Raw genomic sequence first — 25051 nt, forward strand, 5'->3', positions numbered from 1 at the left:
ATGTTATGCAGTACACTGACGCCTACTGCAGAACAACTATACAAATTGCATGTTGTAGTACTTTTAGTAGTACTATGGTATTACTGCTCACGTACCGTACTACAAAATGCTATTCACAAACCTATGGGTGGTGACCTCTTCTCAGGCCTTGGGGAAGGCCACATAGCCTAAATAGAACCATCCAGGTAGCAGGAGTGGACACCTAGGAACAAACAGACACCAAAAGCTTAAGAATTGACCCACCAGGCCCCAGGGAGACTGGCTGTGATTGGGACCAGGTGGGGTCCTTCCGCCATACCCAGGAAAATGACCTGGGGTCCTCATCTCAGAAAATGACCTGGAGGCATGTGCATGTGTCCCCTTTGTGATTAAAACGCGTCTTTGGGGGTCCCCATCTTCCCATGGACTCAGATGATGAAGAATGGAAAGGGTCCTCATCTCCCCGGGGCAAGGTGGTGTTTTTCCTCTGGCTTCCATGCCCATGTCTGGGGCGGGCAGGGGAAGCGGTGCAGCTTACACTTCAACCACACTTAAGCAGGTGGGAACATTAGGAAACCAGCTCCTGCACCAGCACTGTACAGCATTGGCAAAGTAGGGTACTGGCATGAACGTGCAGTCTTTTGCTCCCAACATGGCCATGGGAGGCCAGAGACCCAAGTCACCATGGAAAAGCAGGGGCATCCAGGCCCATGGTTGTGACGTGAGACTGTTTTAAATATAAACACAAAGGAGAACAATAGCTACAGAGTTTGTGAATCGCTCTCATAGGCCCCTGAGGCGCAAGCTCAGTGGAGAACTGAGCATCTCAGAAGCCTCTGCCGTGCTTTGAAAATGTGCATATATTTTCCAGAGATGCTACGTACAAGACTAACCAAAAGAAAATAATTTTCAGGTTTTCTATCACTGTAGCAGCCCCATTTTAGCCTCAATGCTAATTTGTATTGTTCATGCTAAGTGTTTTACTGGTCCAATTGATGACTGCAAGAGACATTATCAATGCTTTAAGTGCTCAGAGTTGGTGTTTTTTCTCTAAAGGCTCAGAAGTGTGTGGAGCCTTGTGGTTGGGTCCTAAGTCTGTATTTGCAGCAAGATGAAAGTATAAAAAAGACTCATGTACATATTTTGAATACATTATCGACAATGATAAAGTTACAACAAATCATTATATGTTTTAATGAAGATCTTTGAAAAGATGTATTTATGAACACATGATGATAAACAGTGATTCATTGCATGCCTTAATGAACGTCATTTGAAGATTAGAGCATTCTTGTAATGGTGACATAGTACTACATTTATTAATGCGGTGAGACCTTTACAAAGTCCTGTCTCCTCATAACTACACCCACTGAATTATTTTTAGTATACTGTGGGGACAGGGGCATTGTGGTTATTGGACGCTAAGGTTGTGAACTGTTACGAGGGTGTCACCATAGGAATTTCCACCTTCCTACTTGTACATATTCATAAATTAATGCATAGTATTGAGCAGTGTGTATACTGAAGTACTTCTGATTTCATAAGTAAAAGCACTAACTGGACAATGATTTATTGGTAGCTGTTCATTGCATGCCTGCAGATTGAGATTGGGGCACTAGTTTACATCCCCCCCAGTAGGCTTTGAACTGGTCTGCTTTGCTACCCAGGGAGTCAAGAGCAAGAGGGTGCTTGATTCCCAAAAGAAGAAATGTTACGTACATATTACTCAAGAAGGACTCACAACATTTCAAACTAATAACCTTCTTTCTTACATTGGTGAGGGAGGCCAGGCCCTGATTTTGGCCCCCTGATGTGCACTGCTAAGGTCACCGCAGAGGGCGGATTGATGTCAGTTTGCCCATTTGGATTGGGCATATGCTCACAATTAAATATGATAAAATAACAGCAATTTGTCAAAAAAAACAAAAATGTAAGTGACATTATAGTTAAATATGGTATTAAGATTTTACCTTCTGTTAAAAAAAAACTAAAATTGACTGACAAAGTCAAGGGTTAAAGTGATGTTACAGTTAGGTGTTGAAATTAGATAAAATGAATGTGTAAAAACAGATAAACGCTGAAAGTCGCTAGTTATAGCTGAGCACCTCATCGTGCACCGATTATGGCCTCACATATTGCATCACTAATAGAATGCATATGACATCACTGATGCTATCTCAAAGGACATTATTGATTAAATAATCCAGACATTCTATCTGCATCCTATGGAGTTTGTGGACTTGAAGTAATTCAACAAGCTATATCAGTGGAAAATAAAGTGAAATGTGTGACAGAGTAACTTTTTACTGACAGGGTTCTGCATTTACAATATGTATTTTCACATTCTGGAGAAAATTCCTTAGTAGATGCTTCCATCATGGATTAGTCTGTCAGATTTGTTGATTAATGTTAAAAAGCAGCACTTTCATAGTAAAAGCTTTTTTTTCAATTTACATCAAAATAAAGTTGAAACGCTGTGTTAAATACCCATTAAACTTTTTCATTTGTTTAGGGAAGCTAAATTTGTATAATTGTATCTACATTTATCGTGATTCTTTGGCACACACCTAGCCATAGTTCTGGATGGTTCGTACATTGTTATGTGGTGTTCTTTAAAGAGGTAGGTTTTCAACTCTTTCCTAAATTGGAACAGCTTTGAGGCCCTCTTGATGGATTCAGGCATCTTGGTCCAGATCCTTGGTGGATAGATGAAATAGGCCTGCTGCCTTGCCTTTTCTTTTATACATGTGTGAGTCTTCCGTTTGATTGTGTCCTGGCTACAGATATGCTGAGAACCACCACAAATAATTAGATTTACAGCAAGATAAGTGAGAGTGTTGGCCAGGATAGCTTTGTAATTGATGCATCTTGTTTTGAAGATGTTGTGAGCCTGCCAGGGGAGCCAGTGCAGTTCCATTAGGATAAGGGTGCTGTAATCATATTGCTTCAGTGTCTGGATGAGATTTTTTTTTTATTTTTTTTATTTGCAGAGTTGTATATTGGGCTGCCTAGACCTGGAGGTATCAGAGCGCTTTACATGGGGATCAGTGAGTTACAAGTTACAAAATTACATCAGTTACAGGAGCCAAGTATAACATAGGAGAAAAACAGTAAATACACAATAACATGGGTTATTACTGATATCTTGAATGGAGGATTAATAGGGGTGAAAGGCCACAGAAAAAGTTAGGGCTGCAAGTGAAGGGGCAAACATGTGGATGTGAAGGTTTTGAGAGCAGGAAATCTTGAAGGATGGTCTGACATAGAGCCAGTGGCCTTGTAGCCATGTCTTCTGTACAGAGACTAGGTTCAATTTGGCTTACACAATCTAAACCTCAAAGGAGATTACTTCAATGTTTTTACTCTTTTGAACCATTTGTGTTCATCTTCTCTAAAAACTAATAAAAAAAACATCATTATGTCACACCAGGGCCTTCACTTGAACATGTCACCATATAGATCAAGGATGACAAGGAGGACACTTCCTATGAAAGCAGTAACATTACATTAATGCACCTGTGAATATCCCATCATTTGTCAGTTAAATCTCTTCATATGCTAATATCAGGATATTATTTATGAGTAGATGAAGTCTCTGAACATGGTAATTTTATCTTTTGGATCGGACCTTGCATTGAGAATACACAGCTTTCCAGCCATGATGCATTACAATACATATTTACACCATCTGTCGACATGTAGGCTCATGGACTGCAGCCACTGTAAGGCAACTCTACTAACAATAAACTTAACAACAAAATGATTCATTTAATTTGCCATTACTTTTATTTCTTGTCTATCTCAGGGTACAAAGTTCAATGTGGATCTCTACCATGTTATCAACTACCCCCTTCATCTCCCATGCCACATCTTCCAATGAATTAAATCCTTTTGCATAACTATAAGTATGAATTATGTGCCTTCCAAGCAACATCAAGGTCACACATTGACTTGGGAGAGATAAATGATAATGCTTAACGTAGAAGTAAATGGAGATTAAGCAGGATCCTTAGCTCTTACAGTCTTCCTCTTATTTAGACCTATCCCTATCCCAACATCCTGAAGAGTCAATGCATTGTGCTAAATGCAATGACTGAGATAGACAAGAAATAAAAGTAATGGAAAATTAAATGAATCCTTTTGTTCTTAAGTTTATTTTTAGTAGAGGTGCAATAAAATTTCATGATGACTAGATATCAAACTCAATATTTCCCTCAGGACCGTTGACTCTTGTGGCTGCTGACTGACCTCCAACCTTTTTAATTTGAGAGCCTAGAAAGAATAACCTACAAATTGTCCTTATTGTATACACTAATGTACCCATGTCAGATCAAATGTTGGAAACAAATCTTCGTCAAATAGGTGGCCCATATCGGTGCAACTCTCTTGTATGAACTGTGTGTCCACCACCACCAACTGCAGCTTATTTAAGCATGGTAAGAAGCATAAAGATGCCACCAGATGAACTAGAGTATGTTTGTCAATCCTGTCTCTGTACCTATTCCATCCAAGGGCCAGCAGAGTGAACAGGCGAGGCATACCAGGGGACATTTTCCTCCTCTGAATGCAGACATACTTTAGTTCTCTTTCGCGAAGCACAGCTGCCCGCACAAAACTCATCTACTGGAACTTCTTTAGAAGCATATTCATCAGTCATAAACATTCCCACAAATAATGACCGCACAGGTAAGGAGTCCCCTTTCTGCTGCCTGGAAATCTGGAGATTGAGGAATGTCTTGGAAAGGAGTCAGTTGAATTGGTCAAGCAACAAGGAGCAGGTGCAAGGTATTCAAGGGGTGCAATTTGGCTAGTTACAGAAGTACAGCAATGTGTTTGTAGATTTCCAGGTAAAGTTAGAGGCTGCAGAAAGGTGACTACTTTCCTATGAATATTACTCATGATCAGCAATTTCTCCACCCCTTCCTTTCACTTCACTACATTGTCTGTCTCTGTGGGATTTGGCAGCTCATGCATCAGCTTTCTGTTACTGAATGACCAGAGCACAGCTGCACTGAGTATTAAGGGCTCCCGGATAAGAAATGTTCTAGTGGTAATAAAATAAATGTAATGTAGAGGCCTGTTAGAGTTTTTTTGTTTTTTTATAGAGCGAACTAGACCCTTGACATCAGGTATTCGAGCGCTTTACAGTTTCGTTACAGAAGAACACATTCATATTTTTTGTTAGGCACTGGGAGATTAAGTGATTTGCCCAGAATCACAGAATATTGAGCGTCATTGCCGAGACTCGAACCCGGTTTCCTAGCTTCAAGGTCGACTGTTCTAGCCGTAAGGCTACATCCTCTCCCCATGCTCTCTCCTGTTAACCGGCTGTGTATCTATAGACAACTCTTCTGATTGAGCAGTTAAGACACAGAATTTTCTATCTGTTTTTGTATGTCACAAAGGGTCAGACATGTTGAACATAGAAAAGATGTACCACTGTGAACACAACAAACAAACAAGTATAAAAGTAAAACAAATATTACAAATGCAGTACATTTAGACAACAGCTAAAGAATCCTTTGAGTCACTAGTTCACAAATGAACTTGAGAAGACTTTAACATGTCCCTGCACCATTATGACTACCCAACGTCCTTCAATCCAATTTCTGAAACTGAGTATGCCCACATAAGAGAACTGAGGTCTGCCTGCATTACCAAGGCTAATAACTGTAAGCAGAAATATTTTGAAACATTATATATCAATTGTTCATCTTCATGGCTCATGTAGTTCTTGACTTGGCAAGGATACATTTTTAAGGACTATAGGCCTACTGTGACACTTGTCTAATGTTTAGCATGGTCTATTATAAATACACTTACTTCTCAAGGGAGTCAACATATTTCTTTCCATTCTTATTAGAGAACCATTGTTGAAGGTATTGAGAGGAGATGATAATTACTTTATCCAACACGATGCTTATAATAAGCCACTGATGTATGGTGCAGACGTTCATCTCACATATTTTTATGCAATGTTGGAAGAGCGAACACTATCATGAATCATCTGCACTATTTGGGTGTGAGTCCCATCACATGTTAAGTGTGATATAGAAGACACACTTTAGAACATGCAGGTTATATCACTCAAGTGCTGACAGAAATCCCCAACATGCTGCAATGCATTGCTTTACATAAAATTTACAATACTGTCATAATTTTGGAAAATTATGCGACTAGTGAATATAGCTCAGGGTCACCAATGTTTCCTTTATGTTTTCTTCCCTTTTTCTCTACATCTTTGCTTGTCTACCAGGGGTTATGACAGCTAAGGTGAAGACTATTGATCACTAAGTTAACATTATTATTGATTATGGTGTTATCAGGAACAACTTAACAGTATGTTATAGTAGTGCGAAGATAAATATCATAGTAGAGACATATTCAAGGCCATGTCTCAGTTATATACAAACCTTCTCAAGAGTTTATTACACACAGTAATCTTAATTTGCTTCTACACTTCATACAAAAGATAAACGTTGTGAATATAAAACATTAATTCTTGAGAACACAGGAAAACTTATAAATGTAGTGCACATATGGAAAATCCAATACAAAATTTACACAGCTGCTAAATAATATCCTCATTTTAATCAGTACATAAGTGAAAATGACAAGATTTTACTCTAACAAAGCATGTGCTTCCGCTTCTGGGCCCAACATCAACTACTACCAATTGTGACATTGAGACTCATGCAACTAAGTTGATGAGCACCTGCATCTGTTAGCCAAATGTAGTGTACGATCAATCTAAAGCAACATGGGGCATATTTACAAGGAAATGGCAAGCGTGGCATTAAGCATACATTGCTAACGCCACGCTCTGGCATTCTGGAAGCTCAGGGATGCACCGTATTCACAAGAATGTGGTGCACACCTGCGTTTCCCCTAGCAGTGACGCTAAATCTAGCTTCCTAGAGCCAACACAGGCACTATCGCACCATAGTGCAAGGATGTCTGCGTGCAGGGGAATGATTGTTTATGTGCAAGAAAGTGTCCCTTCCTGCACAGAAACAATCCTGAATGGCAATTTATAACACCTATATGAGCCGCATTGTGCAGCACTGATAGGTGTTATAAATCTTCATTTTGTAATTGATTTGTTATTTGCAGAAGGTGTTCCTGCACATAAACAATCATTCATGGCAGTTTGCTGTTTTTATGTGTGCTGCACAATGCTGCACACATAGCATATAAAGAGAAAAATGAGGAGATATTCAGCATTTGTCATCTTTTTGCCATGTTAAGACCAGGTTTTCCCTGGTGTTAATATTGGCACTGCCTCCTATTTACCCCACCATCTAAGTGTAGCATGAAAGGGGGACTTATTAACAAGGTGGCAATAAGTCAGATTAAGTGGCTTAACAAAGCCTTGTTAATAAGGCGAAGGGTTTATCGCTACAGGAACCTCATAAAAAATGGCCTTACTGTGGCAATAGAGGCTTGTAAATATGCCCCCATGATTTTTCATACTCAAATTCATTTCATGTTGAACTAGGACTAATGTGAATCTAACATTAAATGAGCAATCGATTTCTTACCTCCCCCAGTCTTCTATTGATGGGACAGCACAAAACAAAGATGGTTGCGTATGGTCACCAATTCAGACAGCACTGTTCAATTTTGGCTGGGTCAGAGAATGGTAAGGATGTGAATGGTAGAATGTAGTGTAGTCTACTTAATAGATATGAGTGTTGCATCATTTACAGAGTAGATCACCAAGTAAAACATCCCCTTAACCCCAATTAACACATTACATTTTACATTCTTGCAAACAAAATGTTTTTCGATATTTCTTTGGGACTGGGATAAGCGTAGATCTTCCAGTGTTTGCCATTGCTATTGCTTCCACCATTTCATTTCAGTAAGTATCGTAACAATCATGTGATTTTAAATGGAAGGTTTGTAGAAATTGTTGGCTGTGGACAATTTGGGGATAGATATGCTTATTGTAGTATCAACAATACCTACCAACAAACCACCCGTGTGATTAAAATTAATAAAAAACAGTCCTAACGTTGTACTGCAAGAAGCAAGAAAGCCTGTTACTGCCTCATCCTTGGCTTCACCACCACATCACTCATATTGAGAACATGTTGGAAATCAATGTCACTGCTTCATTCACCAGCATTTTGTATAGCAACAATTGTGCCATTTAATTACAATACTGTCATGGTCAACCTCAAAAAACCTTTCAAGATCAAACCGAAATTTGATGCTGACATTTCATAGTAAATCTTTATTTTCTTTCAAAGTGTGATCAAATCAATTAATCTGAAATTTACAATTATTGTTTCAATGACAAAGTCTTAAAATCATAGAGATTAATTAGAGATTTTTTATGAAAAACCAATGAATGGAAATTTCTGATGTGGTTGTCAGCAGGTTGTTGATTCCACCTTTGTGGAAAGTGTCTTAGAGGTTTAAAAGACAAAGGGGCAGATTTATGTTAACTGGCGCATCCCCAGGGATGCGCCAGTTAATGTGCGCCACAGTGCGCCACAGCTCCGCCACCCATGGTGCGCCGCATTTACAATGCAGCGCACCATGGGGCAAAAACGGCACAGATGCGTGACGCATCTGTGCCGTAAAGGCGGCGCATTGCTGGAGTTGTGTCGCAAGCGCGACGCAGCTCCAGCAAGGCTCGGGGGTGCCCTATCTGACCAATGCTGCATCAAGACCTACGCCTGCTTCAAACAGGCGCAGGCTTTTGACGCACCATTGGCCTGAAAGTGACTGAGTGAAATCTTATAGATTTCACTCAGCCACTTTTGCGAGGCGCACCTGCCCCGGAACGCCCACCCTGCGCTGGAACGCCCACAAGCGGCGCAGGGCTTTACAACGTGACGCATCTGCCTAGATGCGTCACGTTGTAAATCGTTCGTAGGGATGCGCCACGTTTACGCCGCCTTGCGTGACGCAACAGCGGCGTAAACGTGGCGCAAGGCCTTCATAAATCTGCCCCAAAGGGTCCTGATTTAGTGTTTGGTAGGTGTGATATTCCATAACAAACATGAATTAAATCCTGCTCTCCGTAGCAAAAGTGCCATTGGATATAATGAACTTGTAATATGGCAGATGGGGTATCTGTCATTTTTACTTAGCCTTGATAATGCAGGTATACCTCATCTGTGATGGAGTATGCCATCTTCCAAACTGTACATCAGGCCCCTAGTTTATATGTTGTGCTATTTTAAAATGAGTACTTATTACCTTCTAGGTCTATAAACCCAACCTTATCCAATAAAAATCAGGCATGACTAGGCAAGCAGGCACCTAACCTGGGAAATGTTCTCACTGTACCCCTATTTTTTTTATAGCTAAACACTTTTCCGCTGAATAACTTTAATATCACTGGTTTAAATACATGACACCATTCAAATAAAAGACACTTAATATATAAAAACACAAGCTAAAAAAGTTTATTTTCCTGCCCCAATGTAGTTACTCATGCAATCTTATGCACTTTTACAGGCTATGGTATACAAAATTAACTGAATAGTACATTACATTAGATTTTGTCAGATCTTGAAGGTAGGCCACTATGCAAAGTGCTTGAAGCTGGAAATCTGTGCTCAGATGTTTCTCAAATAATATAGGAATATGCAAACCTAGGAGGGCCTACATTTTCTACTATTATATTTTCCATACATACTTGCCCATTATCTAGACTTAATGACCGGGACATTTCTTCTAAAATAAAACATGTCAGTCAACAATATTTCAATGTGCAAATTCCCCTTTTCAGTTCAGAGAACACTTTCCATTGTAGGTCTAAGATGAATCGCTGGCAATTGTCGTCTTCTCATCTCTTAAAAATTGTGCACATTTTAACATTTGTTCTTCCTGGAACACTTCCAGTGTCATCAGTCTTAATTTGAATTGAACATTCTCAGGTTCTTGTAGTTGAACTTGTACAAAATGTCTTAAAGTTATTGCTTATGCGGTTGCCATCTGTTTCCCACTTCTATTAATGTACTGTGAAAATAAATGACACATAAATGAGTGACTAAACACATTTGTAATAATATATTACACTACTAAAATTGTCTCTTTCATTTAGTTAGCTCTTTTACTTTACTATGCATACCCAGGGCGGTATTACAGATAGGGCAAACTTTCCCTGTTCGTGCCACAGTGCACCTTAAAACAGGTGCACTGGATGCAATCAGGGAAAGGGTGCCAAACTACATTAAATATGCTGCCCCCAGTCAAGTCAGGTCAAGTCAGGGACATTTGTATCGCATACAAATGACATCTGGAGAGTCTCATGGCGCTTGCAGACAGCTCTGACAAGAGAATCAGGATGGATTAATTTGCAAAAAGACAGGTCTTCAGCTTCTTTCGAAAGCAGCTGTATTCAGGGATAATGCAGAGATTAAGGGGCATTTTGTCCCATGAGGCGGGGCGAGAAAAAAAAACGCCCGACCGCCGTTTCTGGAAGTTTGTATTCTCAGGGGCGTCAGCCGAGACTCATTGCTAGATCTGAGTTCTCTTTGAGGCTGATACCATCTTAGCTTTTTAGACCAATCTCTTGGACCATTTCATACATGTGTTTGTGGAACAAGCATAGAGTTTTAAAAAGAATTCGTTTTTTCATCGGAAGCCAGTGAAGACTTTTTAAGCAGAGGGCTGATGAGGATCTTCGCGGAATATTGAGAACCCGCCGGGTTGCAGTGTTCTGATGGACCTGGAGCCTGTTCAAGTAGTGTTCATTTATGGAGAATAAAAGCGCATTCCCATAGTCCATTCTATTTATGTATAAACCCTGAACTAGGGGTTTCCGGGCCTCAACGGGGATCCACATAAAGACTTTCCTCAGACTACGCAATAGCCCAAAGCAAGTGCCCACAATGTGATTAATTTGGTTTTCCATGGGTAATTTGTTATCCATGTAAAAACCCAGGTTCCAGACTGACTCCTTGGACATTGGACAACTGCCTAATTTAGTTGGCCACCAATCATGAGTCCAATGTTCTGCCACTTTGCCAAAAAGCATAATTTCTGATTGACTGCCGTTTAGCTGAAGATGATTGGCGTTCATCCATTTCTCAACATGGGTCAGGCAGTTTTTGAAACGCTGTTTTGTTTCATTTGGAAATGGGCCCGGTGCGATTAGAATCTGGGTATCGTCGGCTTAGGACAGAACATCAAAGCCATAGGCTCTGATCACTCTAGCCAATGGTGTCATATAGACGTTAAAAAGCATTGGGCTCAAGAGAGAGCCCTGTGGCACGCCCATCTTAAACCGGTCTTTCGCCTGCTATGTTTTTGTCAATCTGGACAGCTGTTGAACAATCAGATAGGTAGCTGGAAAACCATTTTAGGGCGTTTCCTCTGACACCAATCTCCCACAGCCATTGAATTAGGATGCGATGGGAGATGGTGTCGAAGGCCGCAGACAGGTCGAGCAGGACAAGGATGGTTGATTGTTGATTATCTAAAGCCAGTCTGATATTATCAGCAACCTCGACCAACGCTGTTTCCGTGCTGTGTAATGCCCTAAAGCCAGATTGTGAAGGGTCCAGGAGTCCGTGATTTTCAAGGGGGCTCACAAGCTGTTTGTTGACAAAGGATTCAAGCATTTTTCCAAAATATGGAAGTAATGAGATGGGTCGATAATTTAAAAGGATGTTAGGGTCGGCCATGGGCTTTTTTAAGATAGGTCTAATTCTTGCTCCTTTCCATATTATAGGGAAGTCTGCGTCCGAGAGTGATGTATTGAAAAGGCTAGTCAGATGTTCCACTAGTGCCGGGGCGAATATAGAGAAAAATTTGGGGGAGAAATGATCAGATGGAGACCCAGACTTTATTTTCAACACGACTGACATGGTCGCATCGCAGTCAAATTTTACAAAATCATTCATTACATGTGGCGGGTCAGGCAACAGGTTTGCCAGAGCTTCAGACTGCATTATATTTTGGTGAAGAGGAGAAGAGAGGTGAACAGCAGTTATTTTATCCTCAAAGAATTTCGAAAGAGCGTCGGTCCACTCTTGGGAATTAGGTATTGCTGACGGGTTTCTGGAGATAGTAAATTCTTTCAGAATTTGGTAAAGTTCTTTAGAGAAGTTTTCAGCTTTATTTATCCGCTCCATAAGGAATGCTCTCTTTGTCGCCTTTATGTCACTCATATAGCTGGAGTGCAATATTTTATCTGTTTTTCGGTCAGCCTGATCTTTGCTTTTCTGCCATTTTTTCTCAGCAGTTCTGCATAGAGATTTCGTGATTTTGAATTGCTCTGTAAACCAAGGGCCAGTTATAATCTTACACTTGATTTTATTCAAAGGAGCAGTTTTGTCCAATGCTGTCTCTATGGCATTGTCAATATGTTGTGCTGCTATACTTGCACTCATAGTAGGAGTTAGTACATCTGGGTGGAAGTTTTTCAAAAACATGGGCAATGTGATTTTTTTCAAGGGTCTGCGTAATATAAGTTCACTTTCCAATGCCATTTTAGTTATGGTGATGGGAAAGGTAAATTTCAATAGGTAGTGATCTGTCCAAAGTAATGGGATGGGAGGGTCTACCGTGATATCAGGGGAGTTCGAAAAGAGGAGGTCCAGCGTGTGACCAGCCCGATGTGTAGGGCCTATGACTTTCTGAACGAGACCCAGAGTGTTCATATTGGAGATTCAATTTTCAATGTCCAGGTTAGATTGTATTTCCGCATGAAAATTGAAATCACCTATCAGGAGAAATTTATCAGAGGCTGGGACATGTGGTGCAATGATCTCAAGTAACGTATTTGCAAAATGTCCTTTGGCACCGGGGGGTCGATATATTAGAGCTCCTTTCCAGACATTGTTTGATGATCCCTCAATCTTGAACACAATGATTTCTATTTGGTTAAAAACAAGGTTTTCCAGACTAACAACATTTACATTTTGGGTGGTTGCAATTAGTAATCCACCCCCACTGGTTTCTTTCCTGTCAAGTCGTACTATTTTGTACTCTGGCGGGAAGGCAGTGTGTACGTCGGGAGTGGCGTTTTCGTGCAGCCAGGTCTCAGCGACAAAACAGATATCCGGAGCTACTAGGTCAAGAAGGCGCCACGTTTCTAGTACATGTTTGGGGATTGAGCGGGCGTTAAAATATATAGCATTAAGTTGTTCGGAGTATTTACAAGTGCTGGGCAGATTGGGACTGGAGGATGCAAGAGTCTCAATCTGAACGAAAGGAACGGCTAGACGAGAAATTTCAGGAAATCTAGCTATTTCTACTGCTAAAGCCTAAGTAGGTTTGATCAAGAGGGGGTTTATTTTTTGTGTTTCTTTACTAGAATATCTGAGACTGGTCATGTTTTAAGATGTGTGAAAATGAAGCAAAAAGATGTGTTACCAGAAGGAAAAGATGCAAGGGTCCTGGCGCGCCGCTGCTGGCGTCTTCGCCCTGCTCCTGTTTAAGTAGGAGATGGGCGAGGAGAACTAGGACGAAAGTTTAGGCTTCCGGTCGTACAACCGGAAGTGAGTGATGCCGAAAGCCGACCCTCCGTTCAAGCTGCACAAGCCGTGACGGACCAGGGTCAAATGGCGGTGATAGAAGGCAGGAAGTGTAGAAGAACAATGTTAATACAGCGCAGGTTTAAAAAACTGTGAAAAAGTGAGTAAAAACAAAGTTTACTATGTTCTTCTTATCACCAGCATTAGATCAAGCATTACAAGATTTGGAAACAATTAAACAACAGCAAACTTGTGCTTCCCTGCGGGCAGCGCATTTAAGAGAAAAACAAAGCAACTTTAAAGCAGCCGCTCCGTGTTCCACTGTGTAGGTAGAAACCTGCCTGATTTTTTAAGATGGATTAGAGACCCCCTTACAAGCGGGTGCAGTGACTGAAGAGGATGTCTGGTGGGTCCATAGGACCCTGTATCCCCCTCCAGAGACCTGCCATTAGGGAACACACTGACTGTGCCCCACCTTCTGGGTGGCTCTTGTCAGTGTGCCTCCTGACAGCTTCTTTGCCTCTGAGCTTGTGTCGATAATAGGGAGCAGGTGCAAAGGGATTCCATAATTTGCATAGGTCCATAGCCCCATGCAAATGCATGAACACCCTCTGGTGATAGCGATAGAGCTAAATGTGCACCAGTGTTATCTGTATTACAGAAGTGCCCGCATAGGAGTCTGTGGCCCCTTGTGTAATACCAAAGTGCCCAGGGAGCTGGCAAAGTGGGTGGTGATGCCCGTTGCGCCCCCAGGACACTTCTGTAATATGGTCCCCAATCTTCTGATTTTCATTAACATCTTGCTTAATGAGCTGTCTTGAGTTAAACTGAAGAAACTATAAATTCTCTTAGTTTCATGAACTTGATATTATATATTTTTAAGAAATAATAAATTGTAAAATCTACCATGATTAACAATGTTTTGCCTACCTCACCATCAGTTACATTTCTTCTAAAATACTGTAGCAAACCGTACATTATTCTCATGGTAATCCAAGCAGATATTGCATGAGTAAATATGTTGGGTACAAACATTTTAAATCGAGGAAGTTCAATTTTCAGACATTGTTAAGACGGATGTTATTGTGTGTGCTATATCTCATGTGGTAACATGCATAGAAATATAGTGTGAACCTTTTTTATTGACTTTGGTCAAACGCTGCCCTTCACCACACCTGTCTCAAATTTGAGTGCTCTAATTACATAATTTGAACTGCTAAGCCTGTTTCAGACAAGAAGGTTATGGAAGATCATAAATCATTACGAAAACAATGAGCTAGGCATTGTCCTTCAGGACAAAATTAAAAACTAGAAAGCGGTCTCTCCGTGCAATTATCTAAACTGTGATCATCCATAAAAACGCTTTCCAATGCTTGAAAAACTGAAGGCATTGCTTAAACTTGCAAAAATCTTAAATTCATTCCTAAACTCACTGATACATTCTCACTTCTCATATTTCACTTTTATGACAGGGTAATATAGCCACGGGAGGCATATGTGAACGTCTTAACAATAGGTAATTGGCAATCCTATTAATGGCTGGATTTCCCATTTAAACATTTTTCACCATCACTCTGTGAGCATTCTCTAAGGTAAAATATCTGTACGACTTACTTTTTTTGACATCTTCTTCCTATGTATCCGATAGGACATGAACATGTGTTGTTCTTCAGGCAACGTCCACTATTTTCACAAGGAGGATAACAAACTGCTAACAAAATAAACATAGTAGTACATTAAATGCTAAGCAGAAAAGCGAGGACTTGTTATTACATTGTGGATTCTAAAGCCTAAGTATTCAACATCAACATTTTATTGATTTTCCTTTAAAACCTCAGTTCTAGTTGGCCGGTCGTATTATAAAATGTCAACTATTAGATGTATGGAAACAGCAGATATCGACGATGGACAATATAAATATAAAATAGGGGACAGCTCACTGTGCTATAATGTATGCCAAGATGACACAAAGTCAAAGTTCTACGGCAACCTCCTAAAGGTAAGCAGAATCTGCCCAGCACCAGGAAGGATAACACCCCTCTCCATAATCGGACAGTTTCATCCTGGAGTCTGTCACATGCTCATACATTGATTAGCCACAGACAGATAAATATGTCAGATTACATACGACTCCTTCTCTCATTGTTCAAGGCACACTGAGTGCTCTATCCCAGACATTGTGCACTACTGCAGAATGGAGGGAAAACCCACTTTCACCAATTCTATATCGTTTTGATTGGCACATAACATAACGTTAAATGTCAGTACTAAGTGCAATGAACGACTGAAATACCACTTCATGTATTAAACATTGGGTCAACAATAACATATAGGAAACAAAAAGGCAGCTATTGAATAACGACTGGGGATTCCACAACAATGGATTGTCATAACCTCAAATTTGTGTTTTTAACTTCGGCATGCCTTGCACTGCCAGATAAATATTTAAATTGAAGTTGCTGGCATTTTCCATATCTCTGAATTTTATTCGGAGAATATACAGAATTATTTTCCAGTGTGTATTACACATTAGCAAATTGGAATGTTGTCAGATTCATTGAACACAGTGGGTAATAAACACCGGTATAGGCCCGCTGCCATTAACATTGTTAATGTTCCTCTAGCTCTCCCTCTGCAGTGTCTCCGGGGTATATGTATCATACAGGGTATTAAGAGCAGGCAGAAAATGTTGGCAGAGCAAAACAGAGAGCTTTCCTCCCTCACTCCTGCCTGTGGTTCACAGCGTCACTAGAGCCATAGAAGGTGAAAGAAGGAATTCTTCTCTGCTCTTGCTCATCCCTTAACTCTGTCAAAGGAAGAAAAAAAGTGGTAGATCAGAGGGAGAATCAGGAGCTGACTTCAGCATCTTTTCCCCGCCCCTTCTATTCATATCTGAACATTGTTGCCATGGCCTGAGTGAGGCAGTAATTGTTAATCATACACATCAGTAGCTGTGCAACAAAGGTATTAAAGCTTCAGAGCCCCAGTGGTCAGGAACCCCCTAGGGTTACCCTGAGGATGTTTTTTTCTTATTAGAATATTCACTCGGGGAGCTGAATAGCCTTATAGCTCACCATATTGGGCTATGGCAGCCATTAAAGACCTACACCTTTGTTATAGGTATTAACTCATCTCCTTCAGTGCCATTATATGCACTAAGGGGGTTGTTAATGCCCGATATAGCCCACTACTACCAGCATATCACTGGAAGCATATTATTCTAAAGGTTGCTACAGTGGCAGCGCCTATTGCTATTGTGATGTCACCGTATTTTTTTAATATTTTTACAGAAAGTAAACATTTTGGGCCCATGTACTAAAATGATTTTATGCCATTTATAGGGTTTCAAACTCATTTTTATTTGTGTCCGCATATTTTTTTTTAAAGTTGTTTATCAGTGAGCATTCAAACATGTTTGTTGCCGTGGGCACACGATGATAGCCATTTCATTGTTGTTTCCACTTATTGGTGTCCATTTCCTAGGTAAATCCCTCATTTCAATTTTTTTCTGTATCCATTATGTTTGCAGTTTCATCTCCAAGGTGCGTCTGATGATAGAGGAAAGAAGCTGTACTCGCCACTTTCCTTGATTTATCGTTTACAGAAGTCCATTTTCGTTTTTAAAAAACCTACTTAAAAATCTAAGAAAACGGATTCCGTCTTAAGTAATATAAATGATAAAGCAGATTTTTCCTCAAATGTAGTACCAGGTTTTATTTTTAATATGTAGGGCTTATTTGTACATTCATCATGTAAATGCAGTCAACCTGGCATGAAATATGTTTACTGGGTATCCCTCTGTTGTAACAGTTCAGTTCCATAAACGTAGGCCCATTTTACTAATATTGGAAAAATATTGGGCGAAAGGCATCACAGCAACCGAGATGCTGCGCAGAATTGTGTCAAAGGGAGAGATAAAATGCACCCTATCTGCTAAGGCTTGGGGCATTTCTTCTCTCCCTCAGTGCTAACACACACACCATATATCACGGGAACGTGTGTTCTCCAAAGCACGTTCTGTACTGGACGCGGAGTCCCATCCATTACAAAAAATGAGCCTTTAGGATATATCCCACTTTGTATGGGCGCTGTACAATGAAGTACATATGTAAAGTGGGATAAATAAGGAGAAACATTTGTCCTTGTTATGCCTGCCTCAAGGAGGAAAAAGGTTTTGGCAGAAATCCATGTCTATACCTGTTAGTAGATAGGGATTAGTTTCAAAATGTAGATGAGAGTGCATGATAATGTCCATGTCCCACCCATGGAATGCCTGTTAGATGCAAAGTAGTGCAACGTAGCACATAGTGCAATGTTGCATTACGTTGGTAAATTTTCCAGCACAAATCCAGGTTTGCTTCGGATTGATGCAAACTGGTTGCAAATCATGAGTAAATCTGAGGTGTTTTATACAAGCTGTAAAAATGGTGCAAATCATTTTGGAATATTTTTTGATACAACTGCAAAGTTTCTGTCATATTCCTGATTCGCATCTGTAGACATTACATGCCAGTGTGCATTCATGCAGGACACAGTTGTGTGTGAATTACTCAATGACTGCGAGTTAGTCGTGCGCTGCTGAATGCAAAGGTCGAAAACCCTGACACAGAATTCCTCTTTCTGTTTCCCAGCTGTGCTATCTGGAGTACATACATCAATTAACTCGAAGAAATACTAAGTCACAGGTACTCACTTTGCAGAGTACTTGCTTAAAAGAAGGTACACAGAGGTGTCCTGCGTGAATGAAAACCATCAGAATATGGCCTTTTTGCTGTTGGTGTGCATTAGCGGAGGGAAAGGTCAAGTGTTGTCGAATGAAGTTAGTTATGGAGAGGAAAATACTTTTTTTGTTTTGTTTTATATAGCGACAACTTGACCCAAAAGTACCAGAGCACTTTACATGAGCACCAGTTGGTTACACAAGGGGACGCATTTTTTTAAGCACAGGGAGATTAAGTGATTTGCCTCGAATCACAGAATGTTAAGCATCATTGCCAAGATTCGAACCTGGGGGCATATTACCAACCAATAGAGATAATTTTTGTCTCTAACTTGTTTAGAGACAAAAATTATCGCCGCAAATCGGCGATTTGTATCGCAGATAAACCTTGCTATTAGCAAGGTTTATCGCAAATGCGATAAAAAACGGCCGCAATGCATGAATATCGCTGAAAAGTCAGCGATATTCATGCATTATCGAGCAAATGCTCTTAGCCATGTTATCCACCTCCCATTGGATAACATGGCTAAGAACTGCTCAGGGCAGGTGTTAGCTTTTGGAGATCTTCGCGCTTAGCGCGAATATCTTCAAAAGTTGGTAATAGGAGATAGCGATGTTAGCGACTGTTTCCAGTCGCTAACATCTTGGCACGCCCACTTTGCATGTCATTAGTGATAAATATCACTGACATGCAAAGCGGGGCCCAAGATGGTCGCTATCTCCCATTAGCTGTCGCTAACTGGTGTTAGCGACAGCTTGGTAATAGGGAGATAATTTTATCTCCGCTTTCTTGGCTTTTAAAGCCAAAAAAGCGGAGATAAACCCCCTTCTGGTTCCTCAGATTTGAGCTCATCCACCATAGCCATTAGGCTACATCCTCCCTTGTCTCTCGATGCCTTCCTTTCTGTCCTGGTTTCTTAGTAGCCACTGTATTGACAGTCTCTACTTGCGTAGGCCATATTGGCTGAGTGTGCCTCAAGTTTAACTCATGGGTGGAACCTCAGCTTTTTAACTGTTGCATTCAACCCTTGGCCAGTCCCTTATGAAAGCACAATGAGCACTTCCGGACATTCAAAACATTATCAGTTTGAGGGAAATAATGGTTAAGTTTTATGTTATTGGGATCAACTGACATCTGGGTGTGATAAGATGATGCATGTGGCCGATGTCGTTACGTCACTGAACCATTTACAGACAGAGCTCCCCCCTCCATTTTAGTTACCAAACTCCATAAGTAACCTTCAATGAAACTCTTCTAGAACCATCACGAAATAAAACTCCAAATAGAGTATCTGGATGGAATCTTTGAAATAACAAAGTGACAAGTAATGGAATGATGTGCTATCCCCATCACATTATGCACAAATATGAAGAATTTGCAATCTTCTGGGTAGTTTACATGCTTACCTTGTCGTAGTTTTTGTTACTGTCCTTTTATTCTCTAGCTGAATTAAACAGACTTCCAATACCAAATGGCCTTGCAGCTTAGGCCATTATTTTTTTCATGACTCTTGAGAGGCAAGTGTATTTTCTGAAGTATTTGTTTAACAAAATGATTTAACAGATGCAAAATTGAAAATTGTACAAAAATGTAAAATGTCTTTAATGCATAATGAATAGAAAATTGCAATTAATGGCTCACATAAATCTGACCTTTACAAGTAGTGAAATAAGAACAGAACGCCTTACACACTATTTTCAGGAAGCAATTATCAGATAGTGTTAATTAACGATATTCAGCACTGTTCACGCAATCTGCTGGCTGTCAAGAGTGTCTGTAAGAACTTGATGTAGTATTCTAGGAGGCAATATTAAAACACGTTGTACATCTGCCTTTGCATTATCAAACAAGTAAAAAAATATTACTATGTGAGGCAGTGAATAGATGAGACAAAAATATAGTTCCAGATTTACAAAGAGTTTATGCAACATAGTACAGCAAGCAAAGTTGCTAAACGTCGTTGTATGAACTGGGGAGAGCAAGTATGTTCCATACACACAAAGAAGTAGCACAGTTCTGCTCTGTGCCTATGCGGGCACAGTATCAGGAGCTATGTGCCAATGCAATGTGTTGCATTGATTTACAATTGGTGACAAAACTTTACAAATCACAATTTGAGTTGGTTTGTAAATACTATGAGAACGAACCTGTGCAAGATTTGAAGCAAAGTACTTTGTCTATTTGGAGTCCAACAACACTTATACAGAACATGTATATATTTTATGCAACGCAATAAACGATCAAATTTTGCCTTTTGTTCTTGTTTTATTCTTGAGAGATTGCCCAGCCAACACGTGTTTCGTCTGGATGTGTAACCCTAGACTTCTTTAGGGCTTTAGGCAAATAATGAAGGTCTGCTATCTCTCTGCCGGTTGTACTTCCGTCCTGGCTGGCAAGGAGGTGGAGTAAAATGAAGAAAACTGGATGAGGGTTCCAAAGCGTGAATAGGGAAATCACTGACCAAGCGAGTACGCTGGTCCACACACACGATCGCAGCGTCTGGGACCAGAAGATGCTTCTTCTGCTGGGCACTCTCTCAAGAATAAAAGAAGAACAAAATGCAAATGTTGAACGTTTATTGCATGGCATAAAGTGTATACATGTTCTGTATAAGTGTTGTTAGACCCCAAATAGACAAAGTACTTACTTTGCTTTAAATCTTTAAAACGTGTGCACAGGTTCGTTCTCACAATCACAAGACCTCTGGTCTTTTTCCTAGGGGTTCAAGGTTAACACCTTCCTGTACGCACTGTCCCACTACATATGAAATAGTAACAAGCACTGCACTCTGGGCAGGCGCCACCTTCCTACCTACCCACTCAAACCCTGCTTCTGTTTTGGTTTGTAAATACTAACCTGGCATTTGGGTCAGGCTAGTGTTAAAAAATGTAATGCAAATCGAGGCAAAAACGTTGTGAATTTGGGACATACTATTGAGCTGGTGAGCATTTCTCTCGCACAGAGATTTGTAAATAATGACGTTTTGAATGTACTGTGAGAAAAGGTCACTAAATGTTAGAGTCGTTACCATCACAAAAAGTGTCAAGCATTGAAAAAAGTCTTAACACATGATTAAAAGGCAAGAGTTAAATTCATTGCATTTAAGGGCATGCTAGCAGCCACGGCCCGTGGAGGGAGTGCCGGTGGGGCAGAAAGGCGGGGCGGGGAGGGGCAGGGTGTGTGGTTCTAAAAACCTGAATATGGATAAATAGAGGTAAGTAAACAATTTAATAAATAAAACAAATTTCATAGCGCACCCTGCATCGCAAAATGCGATGCAGCGCGCACTACGAAATTCGTTTTATTAACAAAATTGTTTACTTACCTCCAATTATCTATAATCCGGTTTTTAGCAACCCCCACCCTGCCCTCCCCCGCCCGCCTTTCTGCCCCGCCGGCACTCCCTCCATGGGCTGTGGCTGCATGCTAGGATTTTCGCCTGCCCGGTAGCAGAACATGTTCTCATTTAAAACAAGGGACATAATCGATTATTTTTACTGCCACCATTGCATCTCCTTAGTGGCAAAACATGGCAGTGTTTGCTCGAAACACCTTTTACCACTCTATTATCAAAAACATATTCTGAAGGTGGCAAGAACAAGTGTGTGTACATTGATTGTGTAGTATTCTTTTGTGGTGATGATGTGTTCTCATATTTATGTGCTGCTTCGTTTTTGTAATGCATTATTGTGATGTGATGGTGTTGTCTTTATTCTGCAGTTGGTGTGTTGCTTTCTGTTTAGCCTGCTTTTTTGTGATGTGCCCTGTTATGTTTTAATTTTGTTAATTGATATTATTCCGAAATTCTGTTCTAATAAATGCAAAGTGCAGCACTGCCTTTAATGATTCTGTGACAAGCTACCATTTACCACTCTCTAATGTGGTAAAATAGCACTGCTCCTGCTCTTCAACTATTGAAGACACAAGTCAGTCGAAAACTGTGGCAGAAATAGAATCTTAACTTAGTGCTTGAGTGCTCACATTATGCAATACAGGTTCTAATGTCAATCGCATAATTTCCATTTCCTGCATAGTGGCTGTGATTTTGCACAGCTTTTTTGTATGCAACTATGGGGTAGTCAATATTAATTACATCTGCATAATGCTATAGCACGGTTTTTAATATGTATTGAAGATTTGGCTCTATCAAAAGGAATGTATGATCATGATCAGCCAACCTTTTTCATTGTATGTAGACATATTGAATCTCACATCTGTTAATTCTCTCAGGCTTGTTACAGCATCAATAAAACCCTGATCTATAAGATGCTGTTTTACTTTGGTGCCTACTGGGGCTTTAAATATTCTTTCTTTAAACACTTGTATCAAAATGACTTCAGATGTCAGTAGTTCTGCCGACATTGACACCCCACATTAACCAGAACTTTTCAAATCTGCATTGTAGCAGCCACTATTTTTAATATCAATTTAAGCAATGTATGTGTTATACTAAATTCATTCAACATGTCGTCTTCCAGTCTCTTTGTGCTATACTATGCTGATGATCTGTTACTGTGTACATTTATTTTACTTTGATTGGATAGAATTGTTGATTCTCTGGCATGCTATGTTTATTGGGACAAGCTGAAAATTGATTTTGACACTAGCAGATTTTGATCTTCGGCAGATACAAATGTAGTTATATAAGGATTGTGGAAGGTTGTGATTAAAGGATGTAGAAGAATGCAAGTCTCTTGATATCCATTACAGCAATAAATTGACATAGAGCAGAGTTTACTGGTTACCTTGGCTTATACACTTAGATTATTTAACATATGTCTTCAAACTGAAATGAAAAGGGTCTTTGTGCTGGAAGACTTGATACTTACAACAATAGGTCAGTTATTTAGGCATAAACTGATTACAGTTTACATCAGTATGTCTATCCCTGCATTATTGATAGTGCTGTAGTTTGGCCAATGTATCTCCTATATCTATACAATGCTCCAAGGCACCAGTTATGTGTAGATTGTACATCTACCCCACTGGTATTAATAAGGTCATGCATGGGCTCAAATATTGCCTATCGTTGTATTGTCTCATATGCTAATGCATTACTAAGCATACAGTAATACATTAGGTAATATTCACTTGAAAAACAGATCAGCTAAAATATTGATAACGGACGGGGAGAAATATGTTTGTTCTGTAGATTTGTTGATTCTTGTAAAGCTTGGAGTAAATATTTAAATATATTGTACGTTTTTTAAAATAATGGAATTTCATTCTACTTTATCCTAGGACTTTGTCACTTGAAGCTATTTTACTATCTTTCCTGGAAAAAACCATATTGAGAATATTGCATCTATAATTCTGGTAAAGATTAGTTAAAGCTATAAAAGGTACAACACAGTTTGGACAATATTTCTGGTTGTATACCTGTGCTATCTCCTTGCTGTTATTTGACCAAACTTGTGTAAAACTGCATTCAATGTGTGAAGGCTGTCAACTCAGATAATATCCTGAAGGTAATATTTATAGCATCACTCTAACTTGGCTTCTGTCATCTGTATTATAGAGCCTATATGTGTGTTACATGTAACTCACGAAATAATGAGAGGTGCAAACTGGACATGAATTTTTCATCTCTGAGACAGACTTGCGCCCTTGTCATGAACAGTATTGTTATCAAGGTTGTAAGTTCAGATGTCATTAGGGTGTTATCAGGAGCATGTCATGAGTGATGTAATGTGTGATGGTACAAGCAGCGAATGGTGAGGGTCCCCATTTTCCAGCCGCTTCCCTTTTTTCGCTAATATTCATGTACAATTGAGAACAATCTCAGCACAAAAAAGACAAGTTAAGAGAGACAGAGGCAGAGGTCTGCTGCGGTAGGTCTGTTAATAGCATTTGGAGTTTGTGAGTAGGACTACTGAAGTACTAATTACATACTACAAAGTGCAGTTTGTGAATTTGACCCATAAGGTTTACATGAGAAGAGTAGATCTTTACACAGGCAAATTCTGCCTAAGTAGATGGTGCTCTAGTTCAAGAATTCAAAAGTTCCTGTATTGTTGCATGATGAACCAGAAAAGAGTGATTTCATGGAGGTTCACTGCCATATTCAAAATGTGCTTTTATGAAATTAGTGCTCATAAGAAAACAGGAAAGTTTGTTTAAGTATTCAATTGTTTTGCCATTTAATGTACACTGTGCTCACCTGTCCTTTTACAACTGAAGGATCCAAAATGTCCAAAAAGTTCAATAGAGGAGTTCCTTAACTTGGTCACACAATTTCAGAATTGTTTTCTTAAAATGGTAACGCTTTAAGACATCAGGTCAATAATAGCAATAATAGCAAGTTTTTCAAAGTACCTATGAGGATGTGTTCTTTACACATGGACAGTAGCAAGAACAGCCTTTGAGATGACTGTTGCAAAAAGCAACTAGGGTGATCACAGGGAAAAATGGGACTTAAATGGCATCCTCGTATGTCTCAGATGCATGCCATGCCATGTAAGAGCTGGGTCCCATTATACAATAACAATTTGACGCTTTTCTTTGACAGTTCAGTTGATCACTATTTACTTCAGACTGCACTCTAAAAGGCCAGCTAAGTACAACAATGTCACCTCTGAAGCTTAATGAACACATAGAATATTCTTTCCAATGTTTAAAATCTCTCTTAAAGAAAAGGGATACGTTTAATGTAGACTAGCCATTGGGGCAGGAGAGCCATATTTCACAAGTTCTTTTAAAAAGGAGATCCATTACTCAAATTGTGTTAATTTTTTTTCCTAAACAGAGAGACAGTTCTGATATTTAACATCCCTTTCTGAAAGCACAATTACAATGTTCTATGAATAATTAAATGCTAGAGATGTGAATTTACGTTGTTAACTGTTGCAAAAGTGACTTATTTTCCACAGGGGTCAGTCAGCACTGACAGGGAGAATAAGGCTTATATTT

General features: G+C 39.8%; 1 protein-coding gene across 1 annotated transcript in view; it reads right to left on the minus strand.

Annotated features, from left to right (window-relative positions):
• LOC144824296 (uncharacterized) overlaps positions 1 to 25051 on the minus strand; it is a 718699-nt gene that overhangs the window by 17717 nt on the left and 675931 nt on the right. Inside the window, exon 8 of the mRNA XM_078683421.1 lies at positions 15036 to 15132. Coding sequence (XP_078539547.1) covers positions 15036 to 15132 — 97 coding nt within the window. The remainder of the gene's footprint in view (positions 1 to 15035; positions 15133 to 25051) is intronic.

The sequence above is a fragment of the Lissotriton helveticus genome, chromosome 3_1 (genome assembly GCF_964261635.1).
Source record: "Lissotriton helveticus chromosome 3_1, aLisHel1.1, whole genome shotgun sequence".
NCBI lineage: Eukaryota > Metazoa > Chordata > Amphibia > Caudata > Salamandridae > Lissotriton > Lissotriton helveticus.